This window comes from Mytilus californianus, unplaced genomic scaffold, assembly GCF_021869535.1.
Source record: "Mytilus californianus isolate M0D057914Y unplaced genomic scaffold, xbMytCali1.0.p SCAF_1, whole genome shotgun sequence".
Taxonomy (NCBI): domain Eukaryota; kingdom Metazoa; phylum Mollusca; class Bivalvia; order Mytilida; family Mytilidae; genus Mytilus; species Mytilus californianus.
Window position 1 is genome coordinate 141,388,638 of NW_026262581.1, and position 16,619 is coordinate 141,405,256.

General features: G+C 34.3%; 1 protein-coding gene across 2 annotated transcripts in view; it reads left to right on the top strand.

Moving 5' to 3' along the window:
- LOC127737584 (QRFP-like peptide receptor) overlaps window positions 1-16,267 on the top strand; it is a 67,727-nt gene extending 51,460 nt beyond the window's left edge. For both annotated transcript variants that reach the window (XM_052248419.1, XM_052248428.1), the window contains 2 exons: window positions 1,977-2,689; window positions 15,255-16,267. In XM_052248419.1, coding sequence (XP_052104379.1) covers window positions 1,977-2,689; window positions 15,255-15,554 — 1,013 coding nt within the window. In that variant the 3' untranslated portion in view covers window positions 15,555-16,267. The remainder of the gene's footprint in view (window positions 1-1,976; window positions 2,690-15,254) is intronic.
- The last annotated feature ends 352 nt before the right edge of the window (window positions 16,268-16,619 follow it).

Genomic DNA, 16,619 nt, shown 5'->3' on the forward strand with positions numbered 1-16,619 from the left:
AAGTAAAGGATGAATGTCGTACACATTTGAGACTTTTTAAAATGCAACTTCGCAAGTAAGTAATGTATGAAAAAGATTTCAGAGGAAAATTTAAGCAAGCTAAAATTTGATTTTTTTGGGGGAAAAACGGAAAAGGGGGGGAGGGATAAATAAATAAACAGGCTTGATCCTTTCTTTGTTGAAAAAATGCAGGATGTGCCATTCCATTCCCCCATTCCCCCTTGAAAAATAATAAAAATCGAACGTTTGCTCCCAAATATATGAATTCAATATATATGAATTCAATAGATATTAATTCAATAACAATATAAATGTATAAAAAGAATGAATTTCCTATTTCATTAGTGAATGAAATGTTATGAAAAAATGGATTTAAATTTGTCTTGTTATTAGATATATATAGGCATATATTTTGGATTTTCTTTTTAAATTTCATGCTTATAGGTTTTTAAATGTCTCTAATAGTGTTGATCAGAATTGAACACGTGTCACAATATGATCCAATCGCAACTTACCGTCCAAAATTGGAGTCATAAGTTGAATGATTTTCTTCAAAATTGGCTGCCTATTTGAACATGTATTACACGGACCCTTTTTATTTATAAGATCAATCGTGCACTGGTGAGTTGATAGGGATTTTATCTTTTGATTAGATTTGATTTTTTATATATATTTCCTGTCTTTTTTATTGAAATATAAACGTCGGTCCCTGCATTTCTTTACTTTCAGCATTGTCCAGAATACTATTCATGTCCATATATTGAAGAAGAAAAAAACATTTACGAACCGACCATTTAGCTTCAAAAGGGGGGGGGGGGTATGTTTTTTTCTGAGTAAGAACATTATTTAGTTTTTCAACGCTATCACCCAAATATTTTTTTTCGAAATAAGCACTATTATATACGGTATTCGGAAAATCAGGAATCAGAACATTATTTTGTCATCTGCTTGACCACAATATATTTTTTTTCACAAAATTTGAGATCAGAATATTTTTTTAGGAAAAAACCATAACCCCCCTTTTGAATTCCTTAGTGTACTGATATGAATAGTAATATACTGGAATTGTTTGAAAAAATATAGTTTTTGATGCCAACGTTAATAAAAAAAGACAGGAAATATGTCGGTGAAACAAAAAGTTCAAATCTAATTGAAATTTAAAGTGCTCATGAACTCACTGATCATGTACGAGTGATTCTATTCATAAAAAGTGTCCGTGTAACAACTAAAAAGTGTCCGTGTATCATCTAAAAAGTGTCCGTGTAACACCCGTTAATGTACTGTTTTTCTATAGCTCTGCTGGGGGCAAAGTCGTACAAACCTGTTTACAATTAGTTTCATGTATTGAACACTGGTTTCACATGTAATTACCTTTACATGACAGTAACAACATGTACACGTAATAGAATTTAGTTTTAAGTGTCGAGTACACCACACCGAGTTTAGCTCAATGTAAACGCGGACTAATTGATTTTGTTTCACGTAAAATTATGGTATGTTGGTAAGGAATTTTTGCTTTGATACATGCCCATTTATGACGTTTTAAAAATAGTTTAATTTCTCTTAATAATTCTAGATAACTATTTATGAATTTGGCGCGTCCGAAGCGTTTTCTGGATTTACCATCATCAGGAACGCTCAAACCTAAACACGTGAACGCCAGTGAAGTAAAAATACGTAGGAACGTTATAATCTATATCACCAACAGGAACCTTAAAATAATTGTCAAATTAATGTATGGCTAACTTTGCTTGAGGGAGTTAAAACCTTTGTTTCTAAAGGATTTTTTTCATTTATATCAAACAGAGGCATCAAATTTTAAAAGTCCCTTTTTCAACCAGACATGGAATTATTTCCCTCATTTCATTAAAACTAACGGAAGTGAAATTTAATATAGTTTACAAAGGTCAAGGACTGTGTAAAAAACAGTTGATTATCTTATTACTTCATAATTTAAAATATTATGTTTATTTCAGGTGTAGCCATAACAGCCAGCATATTAACAATAACGAGTATGAGTTTAGATAGATGTCTAGCAATACGACATCCGGTTAAATACAGACACATTAGGACAACAAAATATGTCCGAATTGTCGTCGTAGTTATATGGATTATTTCACTTTTATTGGCTATACCTATGCTGTTTGTTAGGTCTACGGTTACAACCGAAATAATACCCGGTGATTTTGTAACGTTTTGCTCAGAAAACTGGGAAAATAATTTGCACCGACAGATTTATGACATCATTTTATTGGTTCTAATCTTTGTTATTCCAAGTTCTACGCTTCTTGTGGCATATTTCTTGATGGGAAAGAAGTTATGGGTCCCAGACAGGAAATTAAGTGCAGAAAGGCCAATTACTAGAAGGAGTGGACAAACAAGTAGTGAACGCGAAAGAAGTATGCGAAATCTGACTCTAAATCGACGGAGATTAGCTAAATTATGTATTGCTATAGCAGTTGTATTTATTATGTGTTGGACGCCATATTTTATTGTCAGTACGTATTTAGACTTCCAGTCTGACGTAAGCAACATTGACATACTGAGCTACACACTTTTGATAGGCCATATGCACTGTGTAACAAATCCAATTGTATATTGCTTTCTCCATAAAACATTCCGTCATTACGTATTTCGATGTTTCTCAGGGCACGTCAAGAAGAGGGCAACAGCAGGAGTATATGAAGCGGTAAGATATTTCTTAACATTACCAGCTTTATAGTTGTCTGAACACTGTGTAGAAATCGTTAATCGACATAATTCACCACAGCACCCAACCTTTCTATCTTCTTTATTGACTTCTTATCGTACCTCTGCAGTTGAGAACACCGACTTACAATTTTTTAAATTACAAATTTTGTTAATAAAAATTTGCGAGACATTGTAATATCCTTTATAACGTATTACGAAAAATCCCGAAAATAAATGAAAACCGGAAAGATTTAAAGCCCACCATTTTGTTGAAGGTCTTTAAGTACCATACTGGACAAGACCAAAATCGACCCTCCGATCATTTATGCTCCATTAAAGAACATATCAACTGGTGTATCATTACATATTAGTTTGTAACATATACGAATACTATAATACGAAAGTTTTATTTTGATTAGGTTCACATATAACAGTACAAACATATCGAATATAAATAACATATTCATAACATAAAACAGAGAACATGCAGATAATATATAAGCAGCATATAGTACAATGCATTGATACAGCACAGACATATTGAAATACATGCAAAGCTCTACTTAAACATTAAACATTAAACATATTTTATTTCCAATTCGGAGCCCTTGTGGGGCATACAGATACATACATGTTATGAGAATATAATGATCCATATAGAGGTAGCAAAAATATAAACTATGTTCTGACATATGATGTTATTTTAGTAGTTATATTAAAAGATTTAAGTACAGTTTAAATCTTTTGTATGATGTCATAATACAAAATGTTTATAGAAATAATATGTAAATATTTATTTAAAGAATGTCCTGGTTTCTTATTTCATAATTAGTTTGCATGAAATTTGCAAGTATACATAAAATGGTTTTGTCTTCATTATTGAAAAGCCAATAAAAATTTTTGCCAGTTGTTTAACAATAAATAGTTTTGACATAATTGAACAATTTTATTTGTCATTTGTAGACGTTCATTGGCATAGAGTGGACATTCGAGCATAAAATGTTGTTCATTCTCAACTTCGTATAAGGGAACTACCATTTGATTTTTATGGGGGGGGGGGGGGGGGGGGCTAGGATGAAAAATTTTGTCCTGCCTTTTTTTTTAGTTGTAATCTCTGTCCTGCCTTTTTATTTTTCACTCTATTCGGTCCTGCCTTTTTTTTTTGCCAAGTTGCTCATCCTGCTTTTTTTTTTACTCAAAACTCCTGTCCTGCCTTTTTTTTTTTTAGCCCTCCCATAAAAATCAAATGGTAGCTCCCTAATGTACAATGAGTACATAATCGATTTTCTCTTTTTAGTGGCACTAATTGTTCATTTATTTTCTTTTTTTCGTATCGCCCAGTTTCTATACGACTTAATCTAAATCTGGTTACAATATTACGAGGTTTAAAATCCAAGGCATTTAAATAGGCTTCTCGTCGGAATCTAGTTTTTAATCTATAAAATGTGGTAAGTTTACCAGAGTTCAAGCCCGACTCTTTTTTGTGTTCCAAAAATTTTAGATAATTTTCTTTCAGGCATTTTTATACGACCGCAAAAAATTTTTGTGGTCGTATATTGGTATGACGTTGGCGTCGTCGTCGTCGTCGTCGTCCGGCGGGCTTTGTCGTCGTTGTCGTCGTCGTCCGAAGACACATTGGTTTTCGCACTCTAACTTTAGTTTAAGTGAATGGATCTCTATAAAATTTTACCACAAGGTTCAATACCACAAAAGGAAGGTTGCGATTGATTTTGGGTTATGGTACCAACAGTTAAGGAATTAGGGGCCAAAAACGGGCCAAAAATGAGCATTTTTGTAACTTCCAGACATAACTTGTGTGTTAGTGTATGGATCTCTCTGACATTGTACCACAAGGTTCCATATCACAAAGGGAATGCTGGGATTGATTTTGGGGGTAATAGCCTCAAAATTTTAGGAATTAGGGGCCAAAAAAGGGGCAAAAAACAAGCATTTTTCTAGTTTCATGACAATAACTTGTGTGTAAGTGTATAGATCTTTCTGAAATTGTACTACAAGGTTCCATATCACAAAGGAAAAGCTGGAATTGAGTTTGGGGGTAATTGCCCAAAACGTTTAGGAAAAAGGGGCCAAAAAGGGGCCAAAAAACAAGCATTTTTCTAGTTTCCAGACAATAACTTGTGTTCAAGTGTATGGATCTCTCTGAAATTGTAATGCAAGGTGCCATACCACAAAGGGAAGGCTGGGATTGAGTTTGGGGGTAATTGCCCAAAACGTTTAGGAATAAGGGGCCAAAATGGCCAAAAATAAGCATTTTTCTAGTTTCCAGACAATAACTTGTGTTCAAGTGTATGGATCTCTCTGAAATTGTACTGCAAGGTACTATACCACAAAGGGAAGGCTGGGATTGATTATGGGGGTAATTGCCTCAAAATTTTAGGAATAAGGGGCCAAAAAAGGGGCAAAAAACAAGCATTTTTCTAGTTTCATGACAATAACTTGTGTGTAAGTGTATGGATCTGTCTGAAATTGTACTACAAGGTTCCATATCACATAGGACAAGCTGGAATTGAGTTTGGGGGTAATTTCTCAAAATGTTTAGGAATAAGGGGCCAAAAAGGGGCCAAAAAACAAGCATTTTTCTAGTTTCCAGACAATAACTTGTGTTCAAGTGTATGGATCTCTCTGAAATTGTACTGCAAGGTACCATACCACTAAGGGAAGGCTGGGATTGAGTTTGGGGGTGATGAATCATAAAGGGGTTCAAAAAATTGGGGGGGGGGGCGGATTTTTTTTTCCTTTTTTTTCTTTAAAATTTCCCATTTTAAATTGGTTATTTCTGATTTATATATAAAAGCAAATAATAATGATATGGTTTGAATAGGTAAATTAAAAATTTTTAAGTTCTTAGACCACATTCATTCTGTGTCAGAAACTTATGCTGTGTCAAATATTTAATCACAATCCAAATTCAGTGCTGTATCAAGCTTGAATGTTGTGTCCATACTTGCCCCAACTGTTCAGGGTTCGACTTCTGCGGTCGTATCAAGCTGCGGAGCATTTTATTTAATATTTATTCTGAATTTTCCTTGTCCATATTTTTAACAACTGCCAAATTTATCTTTAGTTTATCTGCAAGCACTTGTACAGTAGTATATCGTGATAATATATTTTTATCATGTAAAAGTTTATATTCTGCATATGCTGACTCAATCAAACTGCTTGGTTTTGATTCCACTTTATGCCAATACATAGAAATAGATGTTACAAGTTAAATTGGAAACTGCCCCAACTCAGCTAGCACAGCTAGATTAGTAGTTTTTTTGTTGACACTACTAAACTACACATCTAAACATTCTAAAACTGAAGCATAACTTAAATTAAAGCACAACTAACTTTTCAGCAAAACTAATTCGAAGCACAACTAAAAATTAAATCACACATCCAAAATACAAACATTAAGCGCTATAACTAAAATACACGAAAAGCTTATTTACATGCAGCACAACGACATTCTGATCCATTCTAGGACTGCATAGGGCTCTTGAATTATAAAAAAAAAACTATTTTCAGTCCTGAAATGGGCGGATAGGCTGTTCCACAGAGTAGCAGCTGCAAATGTAAAAATTCCTACCAAATTGTGTTGAATTTACATGGGGAAAATCCAGTATATTACTATATATCTGAAAGAATATTTACAATTTTTTGCATTTAATATACAGTCCGCCAAAAGTTAAGCACCACCTATCTTTGTTGCATCGAAATTTCTTTCCTTTAAAAAAACCAGTTAATCCTCGAAAAAGAGAAAATATTCATGTAGCAATTTCGCTAACATATGCCATAAACAAACCATAAACTTAAGTTTGGTCACTGATGCAAGTTCTATGCATTTGAATTTTGCGTTCATAGAAATAGTGAAAATTACACAAATCAGAAACGGAATTTAAGTTTTACTTTGATTTTATTTTTTTACAACAATTAATCACCCAAAATCATTAAAAGTCTCTACAAATAATCTTTGGTATGTTCGGCAAATTTAGTGTCAATATTTAAGTCAATAGGACGTGTAACCACCTCTCTTCCGGTACAGTTCCACAACACGGCGTCTCATACTCTGTACAAGCCTTCTGAACTTTAGTTGAGCAAATTTATTCCATTCATCAACAATTGCCCCTCTTAAATCGCCATGATTTTGCAAAGGTGGATCTCTGCGATTGGTTTTCTGCCAATGGCATCTCAGACATGTTCGATAGGGTTCAGGTCTGGAGACATGGAAGGCCAAAAGATAGTGTCAATGGCTTCTTGATCTTTGTAATCGACAATCCTTGCCCTGTGTGGTCTAGCGTTGTCGTCCATGTACGAGGGTCTTGACGCAAGTTGGGGATTCTCAAAATGAGGGACTACAATGTTTCTAAGCACCAAATCCCTATATGTCTGTCTGTTCATGTTACTAGTACCCTGCAAAATATGCATAACCACCTTACAACAGTATGAGAAGAAACCCCATACTGTAACACCACCAACAAAGATTGCTGTCGTTGGGCAATTGTTGTTTTGGTGATAGGCAGTTTTATTTCCCCACCAAACTCGTATTCTGCCGTCTATTGGTCGTAACAGAAACCAACTCTCATCTGACCAATGAATATTTTGCCAGGTTCTCATGTTCCATCGTCGATGGTCATTAGCCCTTTGAAACCTGATTATACGGTGCCTGGCTGTTAGGGCACGTCTTTTGACAACACGACGTGCTCTTGGGTAGCCTCTATGAAGTTGACGGACCAATGTTCGAACACTAACACGACTACCTGGAGGCCAGTGGTGTCTAAGCTATGGGGTAGGAGTAAATGGGTTGGCTTTAGCACGACCAATAAGTAGTCTGTCATCAAGATAGGTAGTTAAACGGGGTCTTCCGGACACAGGACCTTGATCTATCATTCACAGTTCCTGTGTCAATATGACGTTGTAAAAATCTGACAATGACGGTGCGATTAACATTGAAATGGTTACCAATGCTCCTATTGCTACTACCGGCATTTGACATGTCAATTGATTGTCAACGTTCAGTCACAGATAACTTACCGCTTGCCATATTTCACAGTGACTTGGTGAAGGTCAAATTTCACCTGTACGCGGGACAGTAGGAAGATGGTTTAAAGGCATCGAAACAGTGTATTTGTAAAAGTGCAGATGACCTTCAATAAAAGGTTGCTTGGCGGGTATATCGGAGTTTAATTTTTTTGGTAGTAATGAATTTTCTTAGTGTATGCTACAGGTAATTCACAACACCAAACATAAATATTTTTTCGCAATAGTTAAACAAATATTGACAGTTATATTTAGGGGGTGCTTAACTTTTGGCGGACTGTATAGATCATTTAAGGTACATTGGGGGGTCTAAATTAAAATCCATAGAAGTTTTTGATAATTTGTCAAAATGTAGTTTATGTCATGTTTTTTTCAAAAATATAATAAAAAGTATGGGTCACCGGGCTTTTTATCACACTACAGGTTGTGCAAAATGGTCAGATTTTGTATAGATTATGCATGGAAAACCCAATTTTGTGTGATAAAAAGAAAACTACACCATAGAATTTTAAGATAAAATATGAGAAGATAGCTCAAATAATATGCTTTAAGATAAGAAAAAGAAAAAATGGGGTAACTGGACTCGTTTTCTTGCTACATAAGAAAATAGGTAAATTCACAACACATTCTATTATAAAAGTTACTTTATCTGAGTTAAGTCCCCTTATATCTGAGTTATCTACCCTTATGTGGCAAAGTTGGAAAAAAGTGAATCAAACAAAAATATTCTGTTTTTTGTAAAATACAGCCGTAAATATGATAAAACACATAATTTTCTATATTAAAATGACAAGTCTTACACATGAACTACATACTACTTTCGAAATTTGCACATTTCATTAAAGATCTAGACCGATTGCTATCTGCTATTTCAAAATCCAAGATGGAGGAAGACACCCCAGCTACCTTAAACAGACAGGTGCTACTTTATTAACTCTGTTGAAAGTTTCAATTACCATTGATCTGTGTCTTTTAATATGCAGTGACGGCATCTTAGTTTTTTTTCTCAGGTAACTGTTGGTATGAGCTTGAATGATCTTCATGAACAAACCTTAATTGAATGTTCTTGCACTTTTTTTTCTAACTTTTTTGATTTTTTCTCAGTACAGAAATTCCATGCCAAAGGGCAGAAATTGAAATTGCTCAAAATAAATGTATGGAATATAGTTAGCCTACTTAGCTTGATCACATAAGTTCTCAAACGTTTCAAAATATTTAGTTGCTGAGATACCTTTCTGCATATTTTACTGATATGAGTAACAAAATTAACTGATAATCAATGCCAATGCCAAGAAGTTTGACAGTTGACTCACATGAAAGATCAGCACTTTGAATACGTATACATGGATTTTTGATATACGTCTTTTCTCCAGCTGCTCAAACCAGAAATTTGTCAGGGTTTGCCTGCATTTTATTAATTTTGAACCATTTAAGTTAAATGATTCAGATTCTAAAGTAAAAATTAAAACATCATAATATAGATTACAGTAAAATAAAGTATTGACATCTGCATAATTATACAGATTTGCGTTTTTTTTAATAAAAATATATCGTTGATAAAAAACATTGAACAGTAGGGGCCCAGGATAGAACCCTTGGTGACCCCCCTTATGAATGTCAGTCCAACTTCTAAGCATACTGTTTATTTTAATTTGCTGTTTCCTGTCCGAAAAATAAGATTGAAGTTGTGAAATCGAATGAGAAGAGACATCATATGCTGATAATTCATCAAGTAGAATTTCATGCGGTAGGCAATCAAAAGCCTTAGAAAGGTCCATTAAACCGCAGCTATATACTGGATATTATCTAATGCTGCACGCCAATCTTTAAGCATTTGAACAGTGTGGTCTGACACCTTGGCTACGTCTTAAAGCACATAGATAAGGATGAAATATATTTATTTTCTAAATCACCAAGTTGTATTTCAAACTCCTTTTCATAAATTTTAGAAAAGATAGGTAGAACACGGACAGGCCTATAGTTAGGTTTGTCAAGTTGGTTGTTTTTAGTCGAGCCTGCGACTTTTGTCGCAGAAAGCTCGACATAGGGATAGTGATCCGGCGGCGGCGGCGTTAACTAACTTCTTAAAAGCTTAATATTTCAGAAGGTAGAAGACCTGGATGCTTCATACTTTGTATATAGATGCCTTATGATATGAAGTTTCCGTCTGTCATATGTCCATTGTCCTTGACCTCATTTTCATGGTTCAGTGACTAGTTGAAAGTTAAGATTGTTTGTAATGTTAATTTCTCTCTTATTATGAGTAATAGGATAACTATATTTTATATGTGCGTACCTTGCAAGGTCCTTATGACTGTCAGACAGTTTTCACTTGACCTCGAACTCATTTCATGGATCAGTGAACCTTGTTAAGTTTTCGTGGTCAAGTCCATATCTCAGATACTATAAGCAATAGGTCTACTATATTTGGTGTATGTAATGATTGTAAGGTGTACACGTCCAACTGGCAGGTGTCATCTGACCTTGACCTCATTTTCATGGTTCAATGGTCATAGTTTAGTTTTTGTGTTTTGGTCAGTTTTTCTAATACTGTATGCAATAGGTCAACTATATTTGGTGTATGGAAATATTTTACGATGTACATGTCAGTCTGGTAGGTTTTATTTGACCTTGACCTCATTTTCACGGTTCATTGCTCAATGTTAAGTTTTTGTGTTTTTGTCTGTTTTTCTAATACTGTATGCAGTAGGTCAACTATATTTGGTGTATGGAAATATTTTACAATGTACATGTCAGTCTGGCAGGTTTTATTTGATCTTGACCTCATTTTCACGGTTCATTGCTCAATGTTCAGTTTTTGTGTTTTGGTCTGTTTTTCTTAAACTTTAAGCAATAGGTCCACTATATTTGGTGTATGGAATGATTGTAAGGTGTATATGTCTGTCTGGCAGGTATCATCTGACCTTCACCTCATTTTCATGGTTGATTGGTCAATGTTCAGTTTTCTTGGTTAACTTTGTTTCTTAGATACTTTAAGCAGTAGGTCAGCTATATTTGATGCACGGAATGATTTTAAGGTATACATGTCTGTCTGGCAGGGTTCATCTGACCTTGACTTCATTTTCATGGTTCATTGGTCAGTACAGAATTTCCATGGTTTGGTCTGTTTCTTTTATACTATAAGCAATAGGTCATCTATATTCTGTGTATGGAATGATTGTATTAAAGGTGTATATGTATTACCGGCTTGGTTTATCTGACCTTGACCCCATTTTCTTGGATCATAAATGTTAATGTGATACTTGTAGTAAAACTTTATATGTAGGACTATCAGCATAAAATCAATGGTCAGTATAGTAGGCGAGACATTTCAGCGTGTGCACTCTTGTTTTAATTTGCAGTGGTGTTGTTTGACTCTGCTTTAGTCTATCAGGAAATACACCAGTTTCTAAAAATAAATTTATTAGTGTTGTTAATTATACTATGGCACAATGATAGGTTTTTAATATTTCATTTCCTTTGCTGGTATGCCATATACTTCAGTAGTCTTTTAAGCTCACCTGGCCCGACGGGCCAAGTGAGCTTTTCTCATCATTTGGCGTCCGTCGTCCGTCGTCGTCGTCGTTAACTTTTTACATTTTGAACTTCTTCTGGAGAACCACTGAATAAAATGAAACCAAACATGGCATGAATGTTCCTTATGAGGTGCTGACCAAGTGTTTGTACTTTGTAGCCGATTCATCATCGAAGATGGCTGCCTACGGGGGGGAGGGGGGCTTCGTTTAGCATATGGACAATACATACGAATGTCTTCTTTTAGAGAACCATTGAATGGAATGAAACCAAACATGGCATGAATCTTCCTTATGAGGTGCTTACCAAGTGTTGTTACTTTGAAGCCGATCCATCATCCAAGGTGTCCGCCAGAGAGGGACTTATTTTAACATAGGACCCTATGGGAAATACATACAAATGTTTTCTTTTAGAAAACCACTGAATAGAATGAAACCAAACATTGCATGAATGTTCCTAATGAGATGCTGGCCAAGTGTTGTTACTTTGTAGCCAATCAATCAACCAAGATGGCTGCCAACGGGGGACTTCGTTTAAAAAAGGACCCTATGGGAAATATATACAAATGTCTTCTTCTAGAAAACCGCTTAATGGATTGAAACCAAACATGGTATGAATGTTTTTATGAGGTGCTGACCAAGTGTTGTTACTTTGTAGCTGATTTATCATCCAAGATGGATGCCAGCAGGGGGAGTAAGTTTAACATAGGACCCTATGGGAAATACATACAAATGTTTTCTTCTAGAGAACCACTGAATAGAATGTAACCAAACATGGCATGAATGTTCCTAATGAGGTGCTGACCAAGTGTTGTTACTTTGTAGCCGAACCATTATCCAAGATGGCCGCCATCAGAGGACTTAGTTTAACATAAGACCCTACGGGAAATACATACAAATGCTTCTTCTAGAGGAGCACTGAATGGAATGAAACCGAACATGGCATAAATGTTCCTTATGAGGTGCTGATGAAGACCTTAATACATGTATCTTTATAGATTGAGATCTACTGTAAACTGCAAAAATATCAAGAAAAGAAGATCTACACATAAGTCAACATGAGCAAAATTGTCAATTAGCATCTTGTTGGAGTTATTGTCCTTATAAAGTCATTTTCTACAATTTCAATGAATTTATTGGTAATTTCTGTAAACTTTACCAAAGTCTTCTGCTTTTGATTAAATTACGGGGCCAATATTAAACCAAATTTGGCCTCAATCATTATTAGGGTACCTGTTATGATTTTAATCTATTTTTACATGATTTCCAAAACCAAAGTAGAACCTTGAGAGCCTCTAGTTAATGTTAATTATGTTTGTAATTTTTGCTACATTTTCTATTGTTGTTTTCTGAAAATCAAATTGTGTGTTAGTGCAATTATGATCTTTTATTTGCAAAACACTAGCAGGAGTTGGTGGGTCGTATGTCACATCACTGCCAATCTTGCCTGCAACTGTCAAAAAAAATGTAATAAACATCTTTGGTGTTATCAAGATTTTGTTGTTTTCTCATAAAGAATTTTTTGTTCCCCAGAGTGACATTTTTTCTTAGAAAAACGGCTTTACAGTTGTCCAAAAGTAACTGTTTTTGGCTAGTTTTGCATGGACACTTTTTTAAGTTTTGTAACAAGGTTTAGCTGTTTTCTATATTTTCCCAATGATTTTGAATCATTTTAACATGACATTTAAGTAGTCACACGATTTACATACAGTTTAATAAATGGCCAATTCCATATCGGCCTGGTTGTCATTCCGAGGTCCCCATTAGAGGAGCTACCGATTGGCTGATAGCTTAAGGGATAATAACCGGGTCGATATGGAACAGGCCAGAATTAATAATCGGTTTATCGTATACTTCAGATTCTAGGTTCTAGGTTAGACGATCTTATCAATGAATGTGATTACATACCAATATGGAAATAATATCAGTGTGCCATTAAAATATACATATATTAGAATATATAACCTTTTTAGGAAGACCAACACCAGACTGATATGAAAATCGGAGAATAATAGAAAATTGATAAATTGCTTAAGTCTCCCATTAATAAAAAATATTGAATGAAACCTTACGCAACTAGCATCAATATAACTTTTAATGTTTTTTATGTTATTCATTGTTATTCAGGATATTATCATTAATGTAAATAAAGGAAAATGTTCTTCAATTTACAAGAAACGTTTTTCTCGTATTTTGATTTTGATTTATCAAACATCTAAGATAAATAACTGAAAATTTAATGAAAATTTTTCATTAATTGAACTCATCATATACTAAGCAACGATATGTCCAGTCTTGCATATGTAAAAACCGAAGTCGAATTTCATTTATCAAAACAATAATCTAGAGTAAAATAAACGATTTCATATGCGATTTTCAGCCTGGGTCCGCTCGTAAATCGGAAATGTATGATGAATAGATAAATCTATGACCTTTTCCATTTCTGTCCAGTTATTATCCATCGGCCTTTACCATATAAAAATAAGGAGATGTGGTATGATTGCCAATCCACCAAAGTTCAAATGAAGTGGATGTAAGCAATTATAGGCAACCGTACGGCCTTCAACAATGAGAAAAACCCATACCATATGGTCGGCTGTAAAAGGCCCCGACATGAAAAATATGAAACAATTCATTTGAGAAAACTAACGGCCTAATTCATAACAAAACAATTTACGTTAAAAAAATATGACAGACATGAACCAACGACAACCACTGAACTACAGGCTCTTGACTTGGGACAGGCACATAAAGAATGTGGCGTGGTTAAACATGTTTGTGAGCACTCAACCCTCCCCCTAACCTGGGACAGTGGTGTAACAGTACAACATAAGAACAAACTATAAAAATCAGTTGAAAAAGGCTTAACTCATCAGATAGATACACATAGAAATACATCTAACAAAAACAAAGAGTGGTCGTGGACGGGTATTTATATATCCACACAACAAAAAGACACTAAGTACAGATCTGAGACTACTCGCAGTTACCAGACTGTTACCTTCATTTCTGTCATTAAACTATTTTTTCAACTCACTCAATTTATCTGTTTCACAAAGTTTTCATTTCTTATAACATATCAGGGGCGGATCCAGGATTTTCAAAAGACAGCATATTTCCATACATCGTAATAGATACTGCCTTTCCTAAAAAAATCAAAAATTTGTGGGCCCTGTACGCCCTATCCTGGATCCGCCACTGCGTATGTCTAATGGAAACATTAACATTAATAACATTCACAATACATACAATTTGTTCATTCGGAAACACTTTTTATCCAATGACCTAGAAATATTCCTTACTCCACGTGTCTACATTTTCTTTATTTATTATTTGTCTTGTCTATCAGAAGTTCCAATGGATACTTAGTGATAAATAGTACCTTTAATATGTAATTACTGTTGAAATAAATATTATATATTATTCCGACGGAAACAAATACTGAAATACTTCTTTCTTTGGAAATAATATTACAAAATATTTCTTCCAGTTGGAACTAATATTATAAAGGAAGTTCTATTCCATGATACTAATAAGTAAAACTCATTTGCCCCAAATCTAAAAGTTTTAAAAACTTTAACAGAAACTTGCTTTTAGCTAATGGGGACATTATCTGATAGGGAATTAATGCCTTATTAACCTGTTAGTTATCTATAATGCTGGTATTAAAGAGTTGATCGCCTTTTCTGAACTAAAATTTAAATACGTTATTCTACATAATGATATTCCTGATAGAAGTTAAGAGAAGGAAGTTTCATTGCTTAAAAAATAAATAAATCAGAGTTTAATCCCTCAATTTGTTTATGGCATTTGTTTTATCTGAATAGTTTCGGACATTTGATGTTGATTTGTTGATATTCGTCTATTGTTAAAGATCGAATGATGAACTTAAATTGGATGAATTTTGCATTTTGTGTTGTTGTCTCATCTCCTTCATAAACAAGTGAAATTCATATGATTAAATTCATACATTTATTTCTTTTGCAGCCGTACATGACTCTTAATAGAGGAACACCCAACAATTCAAATAGAAAAGGTTCTATCAAATCATTGAGTTCACAACGACGTGCCTCGTCCTCGACTTCAAGTACACAGGGACGAATGGACGATAAAGGAAATCAAGAAATGCCAGAAACTTTGAAGGAAAAGTTATTATTGAGAAACAATTTCACTCCTCTCGACATAGAGAAATATACCTTACCACGAAAACTGGAAATTCCTTCAATAATTAAAGAAGAATCGAAAGCATACTCAAGTCAATCGAGATCAAGGTCTGATTTGTTTTGAGAACAAACGTGATCTAGAGATCAAAAAGGGGGGTGGTGGGGTCTTTCCATTTTTTTCTTTCACTGGTCAAAAATAAGGTAATAAGAACTACACAATACGACGCGACAGAAATTTTATCATTTTTGATATTTTGTACTAATTTTACAACTGATATGTATAGATCAGTCTGTGATACTGTACAATAACAAAAATGCATTACTGCACCAGACGTGCATTTCGAAAATTAATGGCAAACTATATAAACAAATCCATATTTTCTAAACATTTGATTCCGACATAATGGTTATCGTGTGATGTAATTTTATCAGTGACGTCATGGAAGGTTTTGTATAATATTGTTTTAAATTGTTCGGACTATTTTCCCTCTTAATTAGAATCTATTGCTTTCCTGAAAGAATAAAAAGACTTGAAATAATTCCATGAAGTTTCAACATAAACACCATGTTTTGTAACGATTAACCTTGATCGCCTCATCACAGTGTCTAGGTTAAGGGGAGGATATGGTACCTCATGTGTATTATGATTTGCCTCATCACAATATCCAGGTTAAGGGGAGGATATGGTACCTCATGTGTATTGATTTGCCTCATCACAATTTCCAGGTTAAGGGGATGATATGGTACCTCGTGTGTATTGACTTGCCTCATCACAATATCCAGGTTAAAGAGAGGGTATCGTGGATTATATTTGCTCAATCATTATCTAGTTGATGTTATGCCTTATGCTTTTGTTGTTTTATACATATTAAATATCAATATAAAATGTTTATGTGTTTCATTTCAATGAAGCAAATCATGCAGGACATTATTTTCGGACATTATATCAGAGTTGCTACGATAAAATAACATAACATTCGATACATCACTCGTGTTATGGGAATATTCCAAACTTTTTATTGTAATCATGGCTTTGTATTATTAATGATCGTTGCCGCACGGTAATAAATAAAACATTAAAAAAGTCAAAAATGAATATCCTCGGAATCTTCAATTTACATAAAAATGTCATAACAAATGACGCAGTAATATCTCTAAGACAGCTGTACATACACAATCAATCAGGCGC